The sequence below is a fragment of the Lithobates pipiens genome, unplaced genomic scaffold, assembly GCF_037356315.1.
Source record: "Lithobates pipiens isolate NorthernLeopardFrog02 unplaced genomic scaffold, aLitPip1_a1.2 Scaffold_22, whole genome shotgun sequence".
Lineage (NCBI taxonomy): Eukaryota > Metazoa > Chordata > Amphibia > Anura > Ranidae > Lithobates > Lithobates pipiens.
This window is the reverse complement of record NW_027507784.1, coordinates 297,728,631-297,753,309: the sequence shown is the minus strand read 5'-3', so window position 1 is coordinate 297,753,309 and position 24,679 is coordinate 297,728,631. Positions and strand designations below refer to the sequence as shown.

The 24,679-nt window shown below is 45.6% G+C and overlaps 1 protein-coding gene across 2 annotated transcripts in view; it reads left to right on the top strand.

The window, feature by feature from the left end:
• The window catches only part of LOC143924760 (uncharacterized), a 133,233-nt gene that overhangs the window by 23,325 nt on the left and 85,229 nt on the right, over nucleotides 1–24,679 (top strand). Inside the window, exons 1-3 of one of the 2 annotated variants that reach the window (XM_077449209.1) lie at nucleotides 10,945–11,096; nucleotides 19,671–20,676; nucleotides 22,040–22,253. In XM_077449209.1, coding sequence (XP_077305335.1) covers nucleotides 19,836–20,676; nucleotides 22,040–22,253 — 1,055 coding nt within the window. In that variant the 5' untranslated portion in view covers nucleotides 10,945–11,096; nucleotides 19,671–19,835. Of the gene's footprint in view, nucleotides 1–10,944; nucleotides 11,097–19,670; nucleotides 20,677–22,039; nucleotides 22,254–24,679 lie in introns of those variants that run through there. The other variant, XM_077449210.1, reaches the window with a different exon arrangement.

The following is a 24,679-nucleotide window of genomic DNA, read 5'->3' as shown; positions in this document are numbered from 1 at the left end:
GATGCCGACGGCTTACATCTCCTCCTGCACCCTAAGCTGGACACAGGCAACTATCATGTGAGTGATACTATCTGTCCATTAATTCTTTACATGGTTGCTCATCCTGCATTCTTTTCAATTCCAGGATCTGCTAGTAGGGAGCTGCAGGCTCCTCTCTCCATTTCCCCATTGTGTTCTAGCTACTTATGTGTGCACTCCTTTCTCTACACTTATATATTAAGTATTAGGAAGAGACAGCCAATTCCCCAAGTGATGTGCCACAGCGCATGCAGAGTAGGGTCCACTGCAGCTTCCTGGGATACACGATATTGGTATCCCAGAAAGCTGTAAGACGTGACACGTCATTCTTCCCAAGGAAAGAACCTAGGAATTGTGGGGAGGATTACCTAAAAAAAAGAGTAAAAATTAAAGAAAAAAGTAGCTTGCAATTATAGGAGAGAAGTGGGTTATGGATAAGATGGTGGAGAGTGGCTTTAAATTTACATAATTCAGTACTCTCAATGTTTATGAATGAAAAATCCCACATAAAAGATATGCGGACTTCCTATTGCCAATTTCATATTAGGTACCTATAAGATATAGTATAAAAGTAAAAGCTTCAGCTACAGTCCCTGCTAGTAGGTCACACCCCGATGCAACCGAAACGCATCAGTGGGCATGGCCAGTGGGTGAGGACTGTAGCTGAAGCTTTATACTTTCACTTTGAGACGTAGGGCTTTGTATCAATACACTTTGGGGTTGATTTACTAAAATTGGAGATTGCAAAATCTGGTGCAGCTGTGCATGGTAGCCAATCAGCTTCCAGTTTTTTTTTCAAAGGTTAACCACTTAGCGACCTCCCCACGTACATTTACTGCGGCAGGGCAGCCACTCTGTGCCAGATCACAGGTACATGATCTGATATTTCTGGGTCTGGGGTGCAGTATGTCAGGGTCGATGTCTGCCAGAACACGCAGATCGTTCTTAACACAAGCGGAATGGCAGTCTGCCTATGTAAACAAGGCAGATTGTTGTTCTGTCAGCAGGGAAGGCTTTGACCCTGTGTTTCTTTGCCTTCCCCTAGTCAAAGCACCTCCCCCACAGTGAGTAAGCACAACCTAGGCATTCATTTAATCCTTTGATCGCCCCTGAGCTTAACCCCTTCCCTGCCAGTGTCATTAGTACACCGACAGTGCATATTTTTTAGCACTGATCACTGAATTAGTTTCACTGGTCCCCAAAAAGTGTCAAAAGTGTCAGTTAAGTGTCCAATTTGCAATATCGCAGTCCCGCTATAAGTGGCTGATCACGGCCATTACTAGTAAAAAATGAAAGAACAATAAATAAATAAAAATATCTCATAGTCTGTAGGCGCTGTAACTTTTGCGCAAAACAATCAATATATGCTTATTGTGATTTTTGTTACCAAAAATATGTAGCAAAATATATATTGGCCTGAATTGATGAAGAAATTAGAAAGTACTGCTGCACACACTGAGGGAAATGTCAAAAACCCAGAGAAGTAAATAGAGTAAAAGATAGTGATGCACTGTACATAAATAATAAAGTGCAAATGTGCTCTGTGTGGGAAGCACTAGAACCACTGTGGGAAACAAATGCCTGTGATAGAGACGTATAAGCATATAAAAATTATCACATGTTATCCATAAGGTAAGATAATAAAAGTAGAAAAATTACGATAGTAAAAATATTCAAAGTAATTGGTAGTAAAAAGTCAGTTTCATAAGTACATATATATGATAAAATTGTCCGTGAAGAGTTCCTTTTCATAGATATATATATGGATCCACATATAAAGTGACTGAGTACACGAAGAGAATCAAAAATAATAATAAAGTGCTGGTGATCGCTATCTGCAATGTGATACTAGTAATGGGTGGCTTCTTATCTTGCATGAGGTTTAATATATGTGTGCCCTTATCTTACTACTGTAAGGTAACAGCGTGTGAAATGTAAGTCTTTGGTATGGAAACCGTTAGTAATCCCACGGTGATTGTCTTAGGATGGCGTCTCCGGCTCTGCTGGTGTATGTATCCTACTTGTAATCAGCATCCCCCTTTAATTCCCTGGAGGTGTCTGGAGCGGATGAGCCTCACCAATGGGTCATAGGTAAATACAAGGAACAGGGATGCCCAATAGTGTAGGATTTTTTTAAAAAGGATTTATTAACATCAGCAAAATAAAGGTACTCACATTTAAAAGTTTCAAATAAGCAAATAAAAAACAAACAGCGAGCTCACCACATCACTTCCGGTGTCTCAGTACTCCCGACGCGTGTTCATCACAGTCATGTGACTTCATCAGGGGATAACTGAAGACATAGGAAGTGTCCTTTTATGTATGTGCAGATTAGTATACGGCAGCCATTTTCTTGAAGCTCTGGTCACCAGAAATCAAGGGGTGGCCATTTTCAGATCATTCTAGTCGCCGGAAGTGTGCCGGAGGCCATCTTTAAAGTGGAAAACAGATGTAAACATCCGTTCGGTGGCCATTTTCCAATGGCTCACTTGAACGGAAATGGAGCAGCGGCCATTTTCTTGAAGAAACTATACCATAAAAAAACGAAGGGCAGAAATTAATCGGGAGAGACAATATTTAGTAATAAACAGTGCTGTATGCAATGTTACTCCACATTGGATGCATACTGTAGATAATCGGGTCATGGTTGGTATGTAAAAAAGGGGAATAAAAAACAACAGTTTGTTTTTAAAAAGAAACAAAAAACCTGTGACATTGCTGGAGATAGTATTAGATAATACACTGATAAACCCGATATAAATAAAAAGGGATAAAAAGCTATATATTCCAAGATAAAAACGGTGTATTAAAAATGATATATATATATATATATATATATATATATATATGTATATATATATATATATATATATATATATATATATATATATATATATATATATATATAACATATGCATGTATATAGTATAGTATGCACACTGGAAATTAAGTTTTGGTTAAATCATGATGTTAAAAGAGAAGTATACAGAGGGGTGCGCATATAAAATAATCCATAGAGGTATTAAAGTATATAAAATAGAATTTACAGATGTCTGGAGAAAATATGATCAAGGAGAGGTTTTTGCAGCAAGGAGATATAATATAAATCATTAATAAAGCAATTGAGGTCAAATTCTATATTAAGGCCCCGAGGTGCAAAAGTATCCAAAGTGAAGATCCACTTTGATTCGAGTTGGCTTAATGTTCTAACTTTATGTCCTCCACACCAGTGTTTCACATAGGGTTCAATCCCCCAAAATTTTAATTGCGTTGGATCTTTATTGTGATGAGTGGCGAAGTGCTTTGACACACTATGTTTATCAAAGCCTTTGATAAAGTTTTGCACATGTTCTTTTATGCGAATCTTTAAAGGTCTCTTTGTCTGGCCTATATATTGGAGCCCGCAACTGCACTCCAAAGCATACACTGCTCCTTCCGTATTGCAACAGATGAATTCTTTAATTTCATAGGTATTCCCAGTCCTGATTGCGATAAAATCTTTTTTTCTTTGGACGTTTATTTCTTTTGCGTGCATAGCACCGTTTACATGGAAAAAAACCTTTATCAGTGAAACAAGTAAGTCCTCTATTTGGGGGGTCTGGGATGCTTTTTACAATTTTATCTCGGATAGTGGGAGCTCTTCTATAAACAAATTTAGGACAAGCAGGAAGGATATCTTGCAGATATGTGTCTGTCAGCAGTATGTTCCAGTGGAGTTTAATCATTTTCTCAATTTACTTGTATTGTACGTTATAGTCAAAGATGATTGGAATCATGTCTCGTGAGGCTTTGCGTTTTGGTTTATTTTTTATCAGATCCTTATGATCTATCTCTGCTACTTCTGCTATTTTCTTGCTGATATATTCATTATCATAGCCTTTTTCTATGAATCTATGCTTCATGTTATCTGCTTGAGTGCAGAAAGCTTCTTTATGAGTACAATTACATCTTAGATGCATAAGTTGACCTTTTGGTATGTTGTAAAACCAATTTTTATGGTGACAACTTTCTAGGGGCAGATAGCTGTTCCGCTCTACATTCTTGAAGTGCATTCTTAAAGAGAGTCCTTCATTTTCTTGCATGATCTCCAAGTCTAGAAATGTAACATTTTGTCGCTTATTCCCCAGGAGAGTTTAATGTTCCTATCATTCAAATTTTGGGGGATTGAACCCTATGTCAAACACTAGCGTGGAGGGCATAAAGTTAGAACATTAAGCCAACTCGAATCAAAGTGGATCTTCACTTTGGATACTTTGGCACCTCTGGGCCTTAACATAGAATTTGACCTCAATTGCTTTATTAATGATTTTTAAATACCTTCCAATATTTTATATTACATCTCCTTGTTGCAAAAACCTCTCCTCTGTTAATGATTTTTAAATACCTTTCAATATTTTTTATATCTCCTTGCTGCAAAAACCTCTCCTTTTATAAAATTTTCTCCAGTCCTCTGTGAGAGTCCATTCACACAGGGGTAACATGACTTTCAGCGAGACTTTGGGAAGCAACTTGGACACGACTTGAGTACGAATCACGGCATGACTTGAGGCAACTTACAAGGCAACTTGAAGTTGCCTCCAGGACAGGGGACTTTGCCAGTGGCCAATCACATAATAATCAGCTCTGTGGGAGGGAGGGGTTTGCCGAGAAAACTATTTTTACTTCATGGAAAGTTGCTTCAGTTATGAAAGGGGATCAGACTTGGAGGCAACTTCCATTGAAATCAATGGGTACAAGTCTTCTAGAAGTCAGATTGAAGTAGTACAGGAACCTTTTCTGAAGTCGGAGCGACTTCAGTAGTGTACATTAAGACGGCTCGCATTCACTTACATTGATTTTATCATGTTGCGTGACTTGAGGCAACTTGGGACGACTTCAAGTCGGATCCAAAGTTGCCCCTGTGTGAATGGACTCTAAGTTCTATTTTATATATTTTAATACCTCTATGGATTATTTTATATGTGCACCCCTCTGTATAGTTCTCTTTTAACATCTTGATTTAGCCAAAACGTAATTTCCGGTGTGCATACTATACTATATACATGTATATGTTTTATATATATATATATATATATATATATATATGTATAATTTTTAATACACTGTTTTTATCTGGGAATATATAGCTTTTTATCCCTTTTTATTTATATCGGGTTGATCAGTGTATTATCTAATACTATCTCCAGCAATGTCACAGGTTTTTTGTTTCTTTTTAAAAACAAACTGTTGTTCTTTATCCCCCTTTTTTACATAACAACCATGACCCGATTATCTACAGTATGCATCCAATGTGGAGTTACATTGCATACAGCACTGTTTATTACTAAGTATTGTCTCTCCCGATTAATTTCAGCCCTTCGTTTTTTATGGTACAGTTTCTTCAAGAAAATGGCTGCCGCTCCATTTCTGTTCAAGTGAGCCATTGGAAAATGGCCACCGAACGGATGTTTACATCTGTTTTCCACTTTAAAGATGGCCGCCGGCACACGACCAGAACGATCTGAAAATAGCCATCCCTTGATTTCCAGTGACCAGAGTTTCAAGAAAATGGCCACCGTATACTAATCTGCGCACACATAAAAGGACACTTCCTATGTTTTCTGTTATCCCCTGATGAAGTCACGTGACTGCGACGAACACGCGTCAGGAGTACTGAGACACCAGAAGTGACGTGGCGAGCTCGCTGCTCGTTTTTTATTTGCTTGTTTGAAACTTTTATATGTGAGTACCTTTATTTTGCTGATGTTAATAAATCCTTTTTAAAAAAATACTACATTATTGGGCATCCCTGTTCCTTGTATTTACCTATGACCCATTGGTGGTGCTCATCCGCTCCAGACACCTCCAGGGAATTAAAGGGGGACGCTGATTACAAGCAGAATACAAACACCAGGAGAGCAGGAGACGCCATCCTAAGACGATCACCAGGGGAATTACTAACGGTTTCCATACCAAAGGCTTACATTTCACACGCTGTTACCTTACAGCAGTAAGGTAAGGGCACACACATATATTAACCACTTCAATACCCAACCATAGTCATATGACGGCCACAGATGGGATCTCCCATCCTGGGTGGACGTCATATGACGGCCTCGGTATTGCGCCTCTCCGGCGGGCCCCCGGGGGGCCCGCAGCACGGCGATCGTGGATGAGCTGTGTCCCTTGGACACAGCCCATCCCTGATCTGTGGGATTTTCCTCCCCATCGACCCCCCCCATACATGTGACCGGCCATGTCCAATCACAGCCGGTCACATGTACTGTGCCGTTATAGGGCTCGTGCACGCGCCTAGGGCGCTTGCAGAGCGCCGATCGGGGATGCAGCTTGTCACCCTGACACAGCCCAACCCCGATCGCAGTAAAGAGCCAATGAAATTGTCTCTTTACCACGTGACTGGCTGTGTCCAATCACAGCCGGTCACAGAATGTAAACAAACCGCAGTAACGAGATGTTACCGGGTTCTCCTCCTCACACACTGATCGTGTGTGAGGAGGAGATTGCGGCAACATCTCGTTACCACTCAGTGTACGCCAACACGCACTGATTACCCCCCCAATAAAGAGGACCTGTCACCACCCATCAAAGTACCTGTCACCACCCATCAAAGTACCTGTCATCACCCATCACAGCCCATCTGAGTACCCGAGTACCTGTCAGCCCATCTGAGTACCCGAGTACCTGAGTACCTGTCCCAGCCCATCTGAGTACCCGAGTACCTGTCCCAGCCCATCTGAGTACCCGAGTACCTGAGTACCTGTCCCAACCCATCCGAGTACCTGAGTATCTCTCAGCCCATCTGAGTACCCGAGTACCTGTCCCAGCCCATCTGAGTACCCGAGTACCTGAGTACCTGTCCCAGCCCATCTGAGTACCCAAGTACCTGAGTACCTGTCAGCCAATCTGAGTACCTGAGTACCTGTCAGCCCATCTGAGTACCTGAGTACCTGTCACAGCCCATCTGAGTACCTGTCACAGTCCGTCTGAGTATCCGAGTACCTGAGCACCTGTTAGCCCATCTGAGTACCCGAGTACCTGTCCCAGCCTATCTGAGTACCCGAGTACCTGTCCCAGCCCATCTGAGTACCTGAGTACCTGTCCTAGCCCATCTGAGTACCCGAGTACCTGTCACAGCCCATCTGAGTACCCGAGTACCTGTCACAGCCCATCTGAGTACCTGAGTACCTGTCACAGCCCATCTGAGTACCTGAGTACCTGTCACAGTCCATCTGTGTACCCGAGTACCTGAGTACCTGTCACAGCCCACCTGAGTACCTGTCACAGTTTATCTGAGTACACGAATGCCTGTCATCAGCCCGTCGGAGTACCCGAGTACCTGTCACCAGCCCGTCGGAGTACCCTAGTACTTGTCACCAGCCCGTCGGAGTAACAGAGTACCTGTCACCAGCCCGTCAGAGTATCCAAGTACCTATTTGCAGCCCATGCCTCATAGAATACACATTGGGGTGTTTGCTTTCCAAAATGGGGTAATTTTGTGGGTAATTCTATTGTCCTGGTGCTCCAGGACCTTCAAAAGTGTGATAGGTAGGAACGAAATGAGATGTGTAATTTATGCTCCTAGAACGCCTGAAGGTACCACTTCCATGTTGGACCTCTGTATATGGCCAGGCTGTGTAAAAGTCTCACACATGTGGTATAGCAATACTCAGGAGGAGTAGCAGAATGTATTTTGGGGTGTAATTTTTGCTATGTAATGGGGTCATTTTATGGGTAATTCCATTATCCTGGTGCTCCAGGGCCTTCACAAATGTAATAGGTCGTTAGCAAATCAGAGGTGTCATTTATGCTCCTAGAACACCTGACGGCGCTCCCTGCATGTTGGGCCTCTGTATGTGGACACACTGTGTAAAAGTCACACACATGTGGTATCGCCATACTCAGGATGAGTAGCAGAATGTATTTTGGGGTGTAATTTTTGCTATGTACATGCTTTGAGTTAGAAATATCTTATAAACTGACCACTTTGTGTAAAAAAAATATGTTTTCATTTTCTTTCCACGTTTTCCGAAGACTTGTGGAAAAAAATTAACTGTTCCAAAGACTCATTATGCCTCATAGAATATACGTTGAGGTGTTTGCTTTCCAAAATGGGGTCATTTTGTGGGTAATTATACTGTCCTGGTGCTCCAGGGCCTTCACAAATGTAATAGGTCATTAGGAAATTAGAGGTGTCATTTATGCTCCTAGAACCCCTTACGGTGCTCCCTGCATTTTGGACTTCTCTGTGTGGCCAGCCTGTGTAAAAGTTCCACACATGTGGTATCGCCATACTCGAGAAGAGTTGCAGAATGTATTTTGGGGTAATCGGTGCATATGCTGTGTATAAGAAATAACTTGCTATTATGACAATTTTGTAAAAAAAAAAAAAAAAAATTCTTCTTTTTCCCAAGAATTGTGGGAAAAAATTACAACTTCAAAAAACTCACCATGCCTCTTACTAAATACCTTGGACTGTCTACTTTTCAAAAAGGGGTCCTTTGGGGGGTATTTGTACTTCCTTGTTTAGTCCTATGACATTTCAGAGCCTCAATAAATGAGATAGACCGTCAGTGCATCAGGTGTGATCAGATGTGATCAATTTTCAATGATTTGCTCCATAGCTTGTAGACTCTATAACTTTCAAAGAGACTAAGGCCCCTTTCACACATGCGGACATTATGTCCATATTTCATCCATCCGTTTGCGGGTGAAATACGGACATACATGCATCCCTATGGGATAGCGGGTGTCTGCCGATGCACAGTGTGCAGAGACCGCCCTGTCTGCCGCCGGCTCAGCGGGGACAACGGAGCGATCCCCGCTGAGCAAGCGGATCATCACGGGGCGGATCATTACTGATCCGTCCCGTGTGAAAGGGGCCTAAATAATATCCACTAATTTGGTTTATTTTTACCAAAGAGATGTAGCCGTATAAATTTTGGCCCACATTTATGAACAAAAATGACTTATTTGCAAAATTTTATCATAGAAACTAAAAAAAAGTGTTTTTTTTTTCAAAATTTTCGCTCTTTTTTCACTTATGCCACAAAAAATAAAAAACCCTGTGGTGATTAAATACCACCAAAAGAAAGCTCTATTTGTATGAAAAAAATGATAACATTTTTTTTGGGTACAGTGTAACTGGCATTCAAAGTGTGAGAGCGCTGAAAGCTAAAAATTGGTCTGGTAAGGAAGCTGTATAAATGCCCTGCATTGAAGTGGTTAAACCTCACGGAAGATAAGAAGCCACTCATCACTAGTATCACATCGCAGATAGCGATCACCAGCACGTTTTATTATTTTTGATTCTCTTCATGTATTCAGTCACTTTATATGTTGCACCATATATATATCTATGAAAAGGAACTCTTCACGGACAATGTTATATTTATGTACTTATGAAAAGGACTTTTTACTATCAATTACTTTTTATTTTTACTATCGTCATTTTTCTACTTTTATTATCTTACCTTATGGATAACATGTGATCATTTTTATATGCTTTATACGTCTCTATCACAGGCATTTGTTTCCCACAGTGGTTCTAGTGCTTCCCACACAGAGCACATTTGCACTTCATTATTTATGTACAGCACATCACTATCTTTTACTCTAAGTAGAAAATATTGTTTTTTTTTTCAAAATTGTCGGTCTTTTTTGTTTTTAGCGCAAAAAAATAAAAACCGCTGAGGTAATCAAATACCACCAAAAGAAAGCTCTACTTGTGGGAAAAAAAAAAAAGATACATTTTATTTGGGTACAGCATCGCACAACCACGCAGTTGTCAGTTAAAATAACACAGTGCCATATCGCACAAAATGGCCTGGTCAGGAAGAGAGTAAAACCTTCTGGAGCTCAAGTGGTTGATTGAACAAGCCGAAGTTAGAAGCTGATTGGCTACCATGCACAACTGCACCAGATTTTGCATTCTCCAGTTTAAGAAATGCACATACTGTAGCTGCTGACTTTTAATATTAAGACACTTACCTGTCCTGGATTCCAGCGATGTCAGAACTGCAGCCGATGCTTCCATCCGCTGTTGGGTGCTGCTGCCATTTCTGGTAACAAAACCCAGCAGTGAAGCCTTGGGCCCCTACTGCGCATACGCGAAGCACTCTCTTATTGGCCCGGCAGCAGGGGGAGGAGGAGGGGGCCAGACTTCTGACCTACCTCCCCACAGTGAGGCCTGACAGAAGTGGGGACAGGGTAAAAAACAGGTACCCGCTCCCCCCCAAAAGGTGCCAAATGCGGCACTGGAGGGGGTAGGAATCAGATAAGAAGTTCCACTTCTTATGCCACGTACACGTGACCGGACTTTTCGATGGACTAGGTCAGACGGTCTTCCCGACTGACTTTCTGAACGAACGGACTTGGCCACACAGGAGTCAGTTCAAAAGTCCGTTAATTTTGAACGTGATGACGTAAACAGGACTAAACAAGGAAGTTCAGTAGCCAATAGCTGCCCTTGCTTCGTATTTGGTCCGTTGGACTAGCACACAGATGAACGGTTTTCCAGATTTGGATAGATTTGAAACATGTTTTATTTCTAGGTCCCTAGGTCCGGCATTATCCTATGTGTGTCATACAAAATAACAAAGTAGTACTTGTTCAACCGCACCATTCTCATCAAAATAATACCTAACAAGAGCGACCCCTACTGATTGGAGGTTGTAATTATTGCCCAAGGAAATAAAACGTAGAACAGCACTCATAATATCTGAGTTCATTGGCTTCATCCACACTTCCAAATGAACACCTACACTTTGCATTTCTGCTTTCATTTTATTTCTCTTCAGCCAAACTGAGAAGACACAGCTGTGGATTGCACAATATTTCATAATTGCTTACATTATTGTGGCGTATTTGTGTAATTTATAGAAAGTTATGTCTTATTACAACACACAGCAACGATTGGTACAGATTCTGTGAATCATCTCTACCATTGAGTCATCAGTATAGCACTGCTTGTGTCTTGTGTTTAATTGACTCCGAAAGAGAAAGACGTCTGTGACCTCTTCTTCCTCGTCCATGCACTCCTCTCTACTGCTCTCCTCTCCATCCCTGAAGATCTGTTTACGGTTAGTTTGAAAATTCCTTTTTTCCATCATCTCATGGTTTTTCTTTCCCTCTGTCTTTAGTTTGTAACTTCTTCCAGTTGTGGACGCCAGGATTCGCAGGAGCTGAGCGCAGATGGCTGTATGTGTGGATGTCTTTGGTGTTTATTGCTACTTGCATCTGTCTGTACATTCTTAAAGAGAGTGTGTCACAAAAAGAAGAGCCCTTTTGACATGCTAATTTTTTAATATTATTATTATAATGCAGGATTTATATAGCGCTGACATTTTACGCAGCGCTTTACAACATAAGGGCGGACAGTACAATTACAATACAGTTTAATACAGTAGGAATCAGAGAGCCCTGCTTGTTAGACCTTACTTCATCAAATAAGTTAAAGAGGAACTTTTTTATTAAAGTAGTATTTATCCCAGAACCAAAAATGTAATAAATTGCAGCTTACCAATCGTTAGATGTGGTGGCTGCATTTGTTTTATTTTTTTAGGCTTTTTTCCTCTGGTGATCTGGCCAGTAACACACCTCCTGTATTAGAGAGTGGCTCCAGCTTTCATATTTGGGGGGGGGGCACATGGGGGGACAGGGACAAAAGTAGGGGGGCAACTATAAAAATGTGTGTGTGTATATATATATATATATATATATATATATATATATATATTACAAACACACATATAGTGCCTTGAAAAAGTATTCACACCCCTTGAAATTTCCCACATTTTGTCACGTTACAACCAAAAATGTAAATGTATTTTATTGGGATTTTATGTGATAGACCAACACAAAGTGGCACATAATTGTGAAGTGGAAAGAAAATGATAAATGGTTTTCAAAATTGGCACCTGTAGCGGTTCCTAAATCTGGCATCCCTCCCCCCAGGTGGACAGGCAGAACACTGTACGTCGACATCAAGTGATGTTAGGATAGTATACTGGCAGATTGGGGTGATATAGTGCCAGGTTAGGGTGATATACAATAGTGCCTGGTTAGGTGGTAGTGCCAGGTTAGGTGATATACAATAGTGCCAGGTTAGGTGGTAGTGGCAGGCTAGGTGGCAGTGCCAGGTTAGGTGATAGTACCAGGTTAAGTGATAGTGCCAGGTACGGTGGTAGTGTCAGGTTAGGGTGGTAGTGCCAGGTTAGGTAATAGTGCCAGATAGGGTGGTAGTGCCAGGTTAGGTGGTAGTGTCAGGTTAGGTAATAGTGCCAGGTTAGGTGGTAGTGTCAGGTTAGGTAATAGTGCCCGGTTAGGTGGTAGTGCCAGGTTAGGGTGGTAGTCCCAGGTTAGGTAATAGTGCCAGGTTAGGTGGTAGTGCCAGGTTAGGCAATAGTGCCAGGTTAGGGTGGTACTGCCAGGTTAGATAATAGTGCCAGGTTAGGTAATAGTGCCAGGTTAGGCAATAGTGCCAGGTTAGGTATTAGTGCCAGGTTAGGTAATAGTGCCAGGTTAGGGTGGTAGTGCCAGGTTAGGTAATAGTGCCAGGTTAGGTTAATAGTTCCAGGTTAAGGTGGTAGTGCCAGGTTAGGTGATAGTGCCAGGTTAGGGTGTTAGTGCCAGGTTAGGTAATGGTGCCAGGTTAGATAATAGTGGCATGTTAGGGTGGTAGCGCCAGAGTAAATACATGACAATATGAATAGTTAAGAGTCCTGTTCCCCTCTTCCTCCATCACCTGCACTAAAAGCATGAATCTATGACTGTCCCTTCTGCTGCAGAACCTCCTTCTACCCCTCCCTGAAATAAACATAAAGAAAAGAAAACTCACATGGGTGCTGGCAATCTGTGTATTGATTCTGGCTTCTTCTTCCTGGAACTGTAATCAAAATGTAGCGAGTGGGAGGAGAAGAGGAGGGGCTGCGGCACGGACAAAGCATTTCTGCCTTACTGTGCCCTCATTGCAGTCTCTCCATGCCCTCATTGCAGGCCCACCATGCAGATCTCATTACCACCTTAATGTGCCCTCATTGCAGCCTCATCGTGCCCTCATTGCAGCCTCACCGTGCCCTCATTGCAGCCTTACCGTGCCCTCATTACAGCCTTACTGTGCCCATCATTGCAGCCTCACTGTGCCCATCATTGCAGCCTCACCGTGCCCATCATTGCCACCTTACTGTGCCCATCATTGTCCCCATTGCAGCCTCACCGTGCCCTCATTGCCGCCTTACTGCACCCCTCATTGATGCCTTACTGTGCCCTCATTGCAGCCTCACCGGGCTCTTATTGCATCCTCACCGTGCCCATCATTGCCGCCTTACCGTGCCCTCATTGCAGCCTCACCATCGTTGTAGCGTTACTTTGCCCATCATTGCAACTTCACATGCCCATCATTTCAGCCTCACCTTGCCCATCATTGCCACCTTACTGTGCCCATCATTGCTGCCTTACTGTGCCCATAATTGCTGCCTTACTGTGCTCTCATTGCAGCCTCACTGTGCCCTCATTGCAGCCTTACTGTGCCCATCATTGCTGCCTTACCGTGCCCTCATTGCAGCCTTACTGTGCCCATCATCGTAGCCTCACCGTGCTCCTCATTGCAGCCTCACTGTGCCCATCATTGCAGCCTCACCATGCCCCTCATTGCAGCCTCACTGTGCCCATCATTGCCACCTTACTGTGCCCATCATTGCTGCCTTACTGTGCACTCATTGCAGCCACACCATGCCCTCATTGCAGCCTTACTGTGCCCTTCATTGCCGCCTTACTGTGCCCATCATTGCCGCCTTACCGTGCCCTCATTGCAGCCTTACTGTGCCCGTCATTGCAGCCTCACCGTGCCCATCATTGCCGCCTTACTGTGCCCATCATTGCTGCCTTACTGTGCCCTCATTACAGCCTCACTATGCCCTCATTGCAGTCTCACCATGCCCATCTCATTGCAGCCTCACTGTGCCCTCATTGTAGCCTCACTGTGCCCTCATTGCAGCCTCACTGTGCCCTCATTGCAGCCTTACTGTGACCTTATTGTAGCCTCACCATCGTTGCAGCCTTAGGGCTGTGTCACGGAGCTGAGTGTGAAATCATGTTCTGCCGTGCTATGACAAAAGTCCTGCCCTCCTCCTAGACCAGCTTGTGTGATAGAAGCCACGCACGGCATAGATCCAAAGTGGCCCCAGGGCAAGCGGCCTACTGGTAAATGTCCCGGTATCCTGGTAGGCCAGTCCGGCCCTGTTGGGCAGGCACATGGGGGGCACATGGGGGGCCCAGTATGATGTTGGGGGGGTCAGTGCCCCCTGTGGCCCCAGGCTGGTGACGCCAATGGAAGGAGCACAGGGTATACATTTGGATAGCAGCATTGTCAGTGTGGGGGGAGAGGATTGATAGTGCTTTTCAAAATCCCCTAGACCTAAGACTAGCACAGCCCCAATGCAAGAGAGCATTTTTACTGTTAAGCCAGCTGAGATTCAAATTATGTATAGGTAGGCTGAATGTACCCAAATCGATCGATCGATCAACTTGGGTACAACCAGCCTGCCTGATTTTACATACAATTATTGCAAGCGGCTATTATAGCCAGGGGTTGCAGGAACACAAATTGCTCAATTCCCCCATCAACACAGACAGTGTTACATAGTAGGCGAGGCTGAAAAAAGACACAAGCCCAACCTATGTGTGTGATTTTATGTTAGTATTACATTGTATATCCCTATATGTTGTGATCGCTCAGGTGCTTATTTAATAGTTTTTTGAAACTATCGATGCTCTCCGCTGAAACCACTGCCTGTGGAAGGGAATTCCACATTCTTGCCACTCTTATGCCGCGTACACACGGTCAAACTGTATGACGTACTTAGTCTGGCGGAAAAGTATGCCAGACTGTCCGTCGGAATTTCCGAACGGGCTACTTGCCCACACATGGCACTTTTTGAGCGGACTAATACGGCGTACTAAGTCCGCCGTACTATCCGCCCTACTTTTGAAATGAACGGACTCGCCCACACACGCGGAGGAAAGTCCGCTCATTTCGAGCGCGTCTCCAGGTAGGCGGGGCCCGCAAAGGAGACGTCGCTGGCCCCGCCGCCTGGTATGGACTTAAAGGGGAACCCCAACGCCGAAAAAAATCGGCGTGGGGGTTCCCCCCAAGTCCACAACAGACCCTTGTCCAAGCACGCTACCCGGCCGGCCAGGAAAGGGGGGCGAGCGAGCGCCCCCCCCCCCCCTGAGCCATACCAGGCCGCGTGCCCTCAACATGGGAGGGTGCCCTGGGGAAGGGGGGCCGTGCGGCCCCCCCACCCCAAAGCACCTTGTCCCCATGTTGATGAGGACAAGGGCCTCTTCCCGACAACCCTGGCCGTTGGTTGTCGGGGTCTGCGGGCGGGGGGCTTATCGGAATCCGGGAGCCCCCTTTAATAAGGGGGCCCCCGGATACCGGCCCCCCACCCTATGTGAATGAGTATGGGGTACAATGTACCCCTACCCATTCACCTGTTAAATAAAAGTACAAAAAAAAAACACAACACACGAGATAAAATACTTTATTGCACAGCTCCGGGGGTCTTCCTTCTTCGGGGGTTTTCTCGCCGGACTCCTCCGCTATCTTCTTGTAGCTCTTTTGCTAGCGGAGGAGTCCGGCTTTCTTCCGCGCCGCCGGCCTCTTCTCCCGACTTCGGGGGTCTTGTCCCCCTCTTCGGTTCTTCTGCCGGGCCACCGCGCCTTCTTATAGCTCTTTTACAGGCGGTGTCCCGGTCTTCTGTCGCTGCTGTCTTCTGTTCTTCTGTTCTTCTCTTCTTCTCTTCAGATGTTGACTCGTCGCTCCCTCCGCTCACAATGGCTCTGACGCGACGCAGGGCGACTTATATAGGGACATCACCGGATGATGTCCCCGCCCATTATGGTGTCACAGTCCCAGAGGATGCTGGGACTGTGACATCATAATAGGCAGGGACATCATCCGGCGATGTCCCTATATAAGTTGCCGCATGCCCTGTCCCTGTCATTGTGAGCGGAGGGAGCGACGAGTCAACATCTGAAGAGAAGAACAGAAGAACAGAAGAACAGAAGGCGGCGGTGACGACAGCGGCGAAAGGGGCCTCCCGAATTCCGATAAGCCCCCCGCCCGCAGACTCCGACAACCAACGGCCAGGTTTGTCGGGAAGAGGCCCTTGTCCTCATCAACATGGGGACAAGGTGCTTTGGGGTGGGGGGGCCGTGCGGGCCCCCCCTTCCCCAAGGCACTCCCCATGTTGAGGGCACGCGGCCTGGTACGGCTCAGGAGGGGGGGCGCTCGCCCCCCCTTTCCTGGCCAGCCGGGTAGCGTGCTCGGACAAGGGTCTAATGGGGACCTGGGGGGACCCCCTTAAGTCCGGCGGGAAGATTGGAGTGAAAAACTACTTTCTAAGTCCGCTGTACTTTCGGGTCAAAAAAGTACGCCGGAGGCTACACACGGGGGGATTGTCCGGCGGACTTGAGTTTGCTGGACTTTTCCACCCGATTGTTTGATCGTGCGGGTCTTCTGTCGCCGCCGCCGCCGCCTTCCGTTCTTCTTCTTCTTCTTCACCTTCTTCTCCTGGAGATGTTGACTCGACGCTCTCTCCGGCCACAATGCCAGGACCGCGCTGCGTGGCCACTTATATAGGGACAATGGGCGGTGTCACATGGCTTTATGTCACATGGGTTGGTGTCACATGGTGACCCCGCCCCCTTACGATGTCATAGTCCCCAGGTGACATCAACCCATGTGACCAACCCATGTGACATAAAGCCATGTGACACCACCCCTTGTCCCTATATAAGTGGCCGCGCAGCGCGGTCCCTGGCATTGTGGCCGGAGAGATCGTCGAGTCAACATCTCCAGGAGAAGAAGGAGAAGAAGAAGAACGCGCGGTGGCCCGGCAGAAGAACCGAAGAGGGGGACAAGACCCCCGAAGTCGGGAGAAGAGGCCGGCGGCGAGGAAGAAAGCCGGACTCCTCTGCTAGCAAAAGAGCTACAAGAAGATAGCGGAGGAGCCCGGCGAGAAGACCCCCGAAGACGGAAGACCCCCGGAGCTGTGCAATAAAGTATTTTATCTCGTGTGTTGTGTTTTTTTTTTGTACTTTTATTTTACAGGTGAATGGGTAGGGGTACATTGTACCCCATACTCATTCACATAGGGTGGGGGGCCGGTATCCGGGGGCCCCCTTATTAAAGGGGGCTCCCGGATTCCGATAAGCTCCCCGCCCGCAGACCCCGACAACCAACGGCCAGGGTTGTCGGGAAGAGGCCCTTGTCCTCATCAACATGGGGTGGACAATCCCACTACTTTACCACCAACGTAGTGGTTAAAGGTGGGTTTGATGTGTGTGTGTTTGTTGTTTCCCCTCCCCCTTTCCCCTTCCCCTCTATTTCTGCATTTACGAATGTTGTGACATACCTCATTATTATTTTGTACTTTGTATTTTCGGTTTAGATCTTGTTCAAACTTTCACACATCCCCTGAAGAAGCAATCTAATGCGAAACATGTCGGGACTATGTGTGCTTGACGAGAACAACCACTGTATTGCATTATTCTGAATCTTTTAAGCATATATCGCTACTGATTTTAAGCTCAAACTTAATAAATTTTTGTACTACTGACTTTGTACTCCAATTAATTGTATTTTGTTAATTAGCACCGCAAAAATCCCTAATTTCCCTTCCTGTCCTTTGATTCATGTTTCAAACTTTCAGGGATGAGGTGCCATCTTTGTTAGGTGTTGCTTGAGGTTGAACCATCAAAATTATTCCAATGGGGACAAGGTGCTTTGGGGTGGGGGGGGCCGCGCGGCCCCCCCTTCCCCAGGGCACCCCCCCATGTTGAGGGCACGCGGCCTGGTACGGCTCAGGAGGGGGGGCGCTCGCTCGCTCGCCCCCCTTTCCTGGCCGGCCGGGTAGCGTGCTCGGACAAGGGTCTGTTGTGGACTTGGGGGGGACCCCCACGCCGATTTTTTTCGGCGTTGGGGTTCCCCTTTAAGTCCATACCAGGCGGCGGGGCCAGCGACGTCTCCTTCGCGGGCCCTGCCTACCTGGATACCCGCTCGAAATGAGCGGACTTTTCTCCGGGCGGGAAAAGTCCGCTCATTTCAAAAGTACGGCGGACTGGCATACACACGGCCGGATTGTCTGCCGAAATGCGAGTACGACGGACAGAATTTCGAAAAATCCGAAATTCTTAGTACGCCGGACTGCACGTTGAAAAAGTCCGCTGAAGCCCACACACGAGCGGACTGTCCGCTGAAATGTGTTTCGGCGGACTAAGTAGGCCATACAGTCCGCCCGTGTGTACGCGGCATTACAGTAAAAAACCCTCTACATAGTTTAAGGTTAAACAGCTTTTCTTCTAATTTTAGTGAATGGCCACGTGTCTTATTAAATTCCTTTTCACAGAAAAGTTTTATCTCTATTGTGGGGTCTCCAGTATGGTATTTGTACATTAAAATCATATCCCCTCTCAATCGTCTTTTCTCCGGAGAGAACAAGTTCAGTGCTCGTAACCTTTCCTCATAACTGATGTCCTCCAGACCCTTTATTAGCTTTGTTGCCCCTCTCTGGACTCTCTCCAGTTCCAGTACATCCTTCCTGAGGACTGGTGCTCAGAACTGTATGGCATACTCTAGGTGTGGCCGGACCAGAGTCTTGTAGAGTGTGAGAATTATCGTTTTATCTCTGGAATTAATCCCCTTTTTATTGCATGCTAATATTCTGTTTGCTTTGTTAGCAGCAGCTTGGCATTGCATGCCATTGCTGAGCCTATCACCTTCTAGGACCCCCAGGTCCTTTTCCATCCTAGATTCCCCCAGAGGTTCTCCCCCCAGTGTATAGATTGCATTTATATTTTTTGCTACCCCGAATGTTTTATTTTAAATTTTTCTACATTAACCACTTAAGCCCCGGACCAATTTGCAGCCAAAGGACCAGGCCCCTTTTTGCGATTCGGCACTGCATCGCTTTAACTGAAAATTGCGTGGTCATGCAACGTGTCTCCCAAACAAAATTGGCGTCCTTTTTTTCCCACTACTCTTCCTTTATATTGGCTTTTGGAATTCACAAACTCCCCCTCCCCCCCTTTCCTGGCCGGCCGGGTAGCGTACTCGGACAAGGGTCTGATGTGGACCTGGGGGGGACCCCCACGCCGATTTTTTCCCTTTAAGTCCATACCAGGTGACGGGGCCAGCGATGTCTCCTTCGCGGGCCCCGCCTACCTGGAGATGCGCTCAAAATGAGCAGACTTTTCTCCGGGTGGGAAAAGTCCGTTCATTTCAAAAGTACGGCGGACTTGCACTCGCACGGCCGATTGTCCGCCGAAATGCGAGTCCGGTGGGAAGATTGGAGTGCAAAAATACTTTCTAAGTCCGCCGTACTTTCAGGTAAAAAAAGTCCGCTGGAGGCTACACACGGGGGGATTGTCCGGCGGACTTGAGTTTGCCGGACTTTTCCACCTGATTGTTTGATCGTGTGTACGCGGCATGAGTTCTACTGTTTGGCAGAAAGGATGGGACAGAAATAACAATCCTTTGGCAGGTAAAACAGCCCTGTATATATTTTGTGTGTGCATTTATTGTTTGCATTAATAACATTCTGTATATTATCTTATAGAATAAAATTATGTTTTTTTTTTTTGTTTTTTAGATACCCGAAATGTCGAAGCGCATTTCTTAGAATACTTTCTCCAGACATTTTTTCACGTTGTTCTGTCTCCATATTCCATTGATGCCAACCTGTTTTAAACTGTTTGTCAACTTTAATCAAGAAAAGTAAAAATAAAACTTGACAATTTAAAACTGAGATATCAATATGGTGGCCTCAAAGTCTTCAGTAATATGGTTATTTTGGACATTGTTGCTGGTGAAATCCCAAAACCTTATTAAGAACCTCAAGGAAGTAAACTTGGAACATCAACTCCTAATTAGCGAAGTGAATCCTGATAACCCAGGTCATGACACAGCTGAATTTATTGAACTTCGTCACACTAGTGGTCAGAATGTCTCACTCGATGGCTACACACTGGTTTTGTACAATGGAAAGACAAACATGGCCTACAAAGTACTCAACTTAACGGGATATTCCACAGATAAGAAAGGTTTCTTCTTAATTGGGTCATTGGCAGTCAAACCCAACATTATTCTACCATCCAACACCATCCAGAATGGACCTGATGCCATAGCTCTTTATTCTAAAAGGGATTTTTACAAAGAGTCAATGCAAGTTACTAGTGATGGGTTAGTTGACGTGCTTGTGCATAAGTCTAGGAGTTATGACAAAGCTGATGATCTTCTAAAAATCCTCTCACCAGGGAAGGAGGCTTTCCTGGAAGATGCCAATTTTCACTCAGCTGATGAATCAATTGGGAGGTGCCTGGACATAAGCGGTCAATGGACTTTTCAATTGACACATATCTCCCCGGGGAGTGAGAATCACTGTAAGGGCTTTCCATTCATGATCAATGAGGTCTCATCACCTTATGCTGAAGATCTATATGTGGAGATCCGTGGACCGCCATCCACTTCACTCTCTGGATTAACTATAGGATTTATTAGTGGTATGGACCAGCAAGTCTATTTTTCTACGGATATCAGGGGCCAAACTGATCCCAGTGGATTGTTTTTGCTTGTGAATGAGAAGCACGACAATCGAGGTAACTACTGGGCTAATGAAAAGAACAGTGCCCATAACATTCATATTCTTCCATTTTGTAACCAGGGGCTTGGGCATGGGGTCGTAAAAATTGTTGCTGGCAATTTAGAAGTGTTTCTGTTTCCTTTGTTTAAAATGTACCTTAGGCCTTGCTCTGTAGCTGCAGGCACAGGGGAGCAATTTACTCCCAATGTTCATGGCAGAGACACTAATGTTGGTTGTAGTTGGTTTCTTAATAGATTTTAAAGCATCTGTTTGGTGTTTACATTGGAAGGCTGTCAAGTAGCTGAGAAGGGGAGCAGGGAGACATACACTATATTACCAAAAGTATTGGGATGCCTGCCTTTACACACATATGAACTTTAATGGCATTCCAGTCTTAGTCCGTAGGGTTCAATATTGAGTTGACCTACTCTTTGTAGCTATAAGAGCTTCAACTCTTCTGGGAGGGCTGTGCAGAATGTTTAGGGGTGTGTCTATGGAAATGTTTGACAATGCTTCCAAAAGCGCATTTGTGAGGTCAGGCACTGATGTGGATGAGAAAGCCTGGCTTGGTCATTCATGTCTTTTAGGACCTTGCTTTGTGCACTGGTCCAAATCATTTAGTGGATGGAGGATTATGGTGTGGGGTTATTTTTTTTTAGGGGTTGGGCTTGCCCCCTTAGTTCCAGTGAAGGCAACTCTAAAGGCATCAGCATACCAAGACATTTTGGACAATTTCATTCTCCCAACTTTGTGGGAACAGTTTGGGGATGGCCCCTTCCTGGTCCAATGTGACTGTGCACCAGTACACAAAGCAAGGTCCATAAAAACATGGATGACCAAGTTTGGGGCAGAGGAACTTGACTAGCCTGCATGGAGTCCTGACCTCAACCCGATAGAACACCTTGGGATGAATGAGAGCAGAGACTGTGAGTCAGGTCTTCTCGTCCACATCAATGCCTGACCTCACAAATACTCTTCTGGAAGAATGGTCAAACATTCCCATAGACACACTCCTAAACCTTGTGGACAACCTTCCCAGAAGAGTTGAAGCTTTTATAGCTGCAAATGGTGGGCTAACTCAATATTGAACCCTACAGACTAAGACTGGGATGCCATTAAAGTTCATGTGCATGTAAAGTTGTAACTTCAGTGCATCAGCAGTGAATTTTGATGAATTTCTCAACAGTGCCTGCAGCTACAGAGGTTAACGAGGACTTGATGTAAAGCTTATTTGCTGCAAATTAGAAATATGTAAATATTGTAATTGTCTACTGCCTGGTCACAGGTTCAGTATTGTCACCTTAAATATTTTTCATTTTTGAGTTTCTCTGGTATTCATTTTCACTTATTGTCATCTGTGTTTGGTCTTTTTCCCAAAGCTCAGCAGACTCTTCCCAACAATGCCCTCCTGTTAAAAAAGGGAGGTGGTGCTGTAGCACTGTACTTGGGGAAGAATAGTGACGTTTTGCTGAAGAATCGGTATACCACCAGTGGTTTAATGAATGCTTTAGTATACGGTGATTATGAAGACATGGGAACCCATCCCCTTCAGGACCTGACCTCAGGCAATAATATCATTTACTGGCATACATGGTAAGAAAAAATACTGTTGTATCATTAAAGTTAATGCAATTCTAAACCTAAAAACAAAAAAGTAATCTAAACCTAAAACACAAATGTAATCTATTAGAGCTTACCATTCCTTAAAGTGTAACTCCAGTCAAATACTAACTGAGCCCAAACTTACTCCCATCCTCATTCTAAGCCTATTCTATTTACCCTGTAAAGGAAAGAAGCCAATACTTATGTATTCTGTGGCCGCTCCAGTCTGGTTACATGATCGGGTCTCAGTGCCAGCTTCAGTTTAGAGGAGGTACAGGCAACAACAGATGCCCCATAGTAAGCCTATGAGTACCGTCATTGCCCAGGCTCTGTAGCCTTTCCTTTTCACTGAAGCCGACCACTGAGAGAGATCATGTGACCTGACCAGAGTGCCCGCCGCATGGGTAAGACTTCTTTCCTTTAAAGGGTAGTCAGAATAGGCTTAGAATGGGAGTGGGAGTAGGTTTAGGCTTAGTTAGTACTTGACTGTAATTGCACTTTAAATGTGGTGGATGCATCCATTTTATTCAGGCTTCTTTCCCCCTTTTTCTACCTGGTAATCCTGCAAATAAAACGTTCTGTCCATTTGTAGTTATGCTCACTTCTCCACTTTATCTGGGAAGGGAGCCAAGGTTGTCACAAAGGCTGGACACGTTTGCCTTTGTCATTCTCCATTACATGGGGGTGATGGTATACATAGCTTACACAAGAAAGATAATGGGGTTATTTACTAAAATTGGAGATGGCAAAATCTGGTGCAGCTCTGCATAGAAACCAATCAACTTCTAGGTTTTATTGGCAGAGCGTAATGGAACAAGCTGAAGTTGGAAGCTGATTGGGTACCATGCACAGCTGCACCAGATTCCGTGTGCTCCAGTTTTAGTAAATGATTGGGTACCATGCACAGCTGCACCAGATTCCGCGTGCTCCAGTTTTAGTAAATGATTGGGTACCATGCACAGCTGCACCAGATTCCGTGTGCTGCAGTTTTTGTAAATGATTGGGTACCATGCACAGCTGCACCAGATTCCGTGTGCTCCAGTTTTAGTAAATGATTGGGTACCATGCACAGCTGCACCAGATTCCGTGTGCTCCAGTTTTTGTAAATGATTGGGTACCATGTAGAGCTGCAACTAACGATTAATTTGTCTGTCGACTAATCTATCGATTATTTCTTCGATTAGTCAACGACTATCCGATTATTTTTTTTATTTTTATTTTTTAATGAATCTAGTGTTTTTTTTTGATTAGCTATGCATTGCAGGGCAGGGCAGAGTATTGGCGGGCATTGCAGGGCAGGGCAGAGTATTGCAGGGCAGGGCAGAGTATTGCAGGGCAGGGCAGAGTATAGCAGGGCAGGGCAGAGTATAGCATAGCGCATAGTAGGGCAGGGCAGAGTATAGTATAGTATTGCAGGGCAGAGTATAGCAGGGCATAGCAGGGCAGGGCATAGCAGGGCAGGGCATAGCAGGGCAGAGTATAGCATGGCAGAGCAGAGTATGGCATGGCAGAGCAGAGTATGGCATGGCAGGGCAGGGTATGGCAGGGCAGGGCAGGGTAGGGCAGGGCAGGGTATGGCAGGGCAGGGTATGGCAGGGCAGGGCAGGGTATGGCAGGGCAGGGTATGGCAGGGCAGGGCAGGGCAGAGTATGGCATGGCAGGGCAGAGTATGGCATGGCAGGGCAGAGTATGGCATGGCAGGGCAGGGCAGGGCATGGCAGGGCAGGGCATGGCATGGCAGGGCAGGGCAGGGCAGAGTAGAGTATGGCAGAGTAGAGTATGGCATGGCAGGGCAGGGCAGAGTAAAGTATGGCATGGCAGGGCAGGGCAGGGCAGAGTAGAGTATGGCATGGCAGGGCAGAGTAGAGTATGGCATGGCAGAGCAGGGCAGAGTAGAGTATGGCATGGCAGGGCAGAGCAGAGTATGGCATGGCAGGGCAGAGCAGAGTATGGCAGGGCAGAGCAGAGTATGGCATGGCAGGGCAGAGCAGAGTAGAGTATGGCATGGCAGGGCAGAGCAGAGTATGGCATGGCAGGGCAGAGTAGAGTATTGCATTGGCAGGGTATGGAGGGATGGCTGCATCCATCCGACCTCTCCCCTCCACTGCACAGATCAGTACAGAGAGGGGAGAGAGAAACCGGCGTCATGTCATGACGCCGGTTTGTTTACAAATGATCGCTCCATCGGAGCGATCACATTGTAAACACCTAGGTGTAGAAAGATGGCCGCCTCTTTGGAGCTAGGCCGAAGCCGCGGCCTCTCCTAAGGCCGAGACCGCGGAGCGCTCCGCGGATCGCGGCATGTGCGCACGGATAGGTGACGATCCGTTGCACCCCTAGGGACGGCGGCATGGAGGGGGAGAAGAGAGGGGGACGGCGGCACGGAGGGGAGCGGTAAATGCTAAGCACTGCCCCCA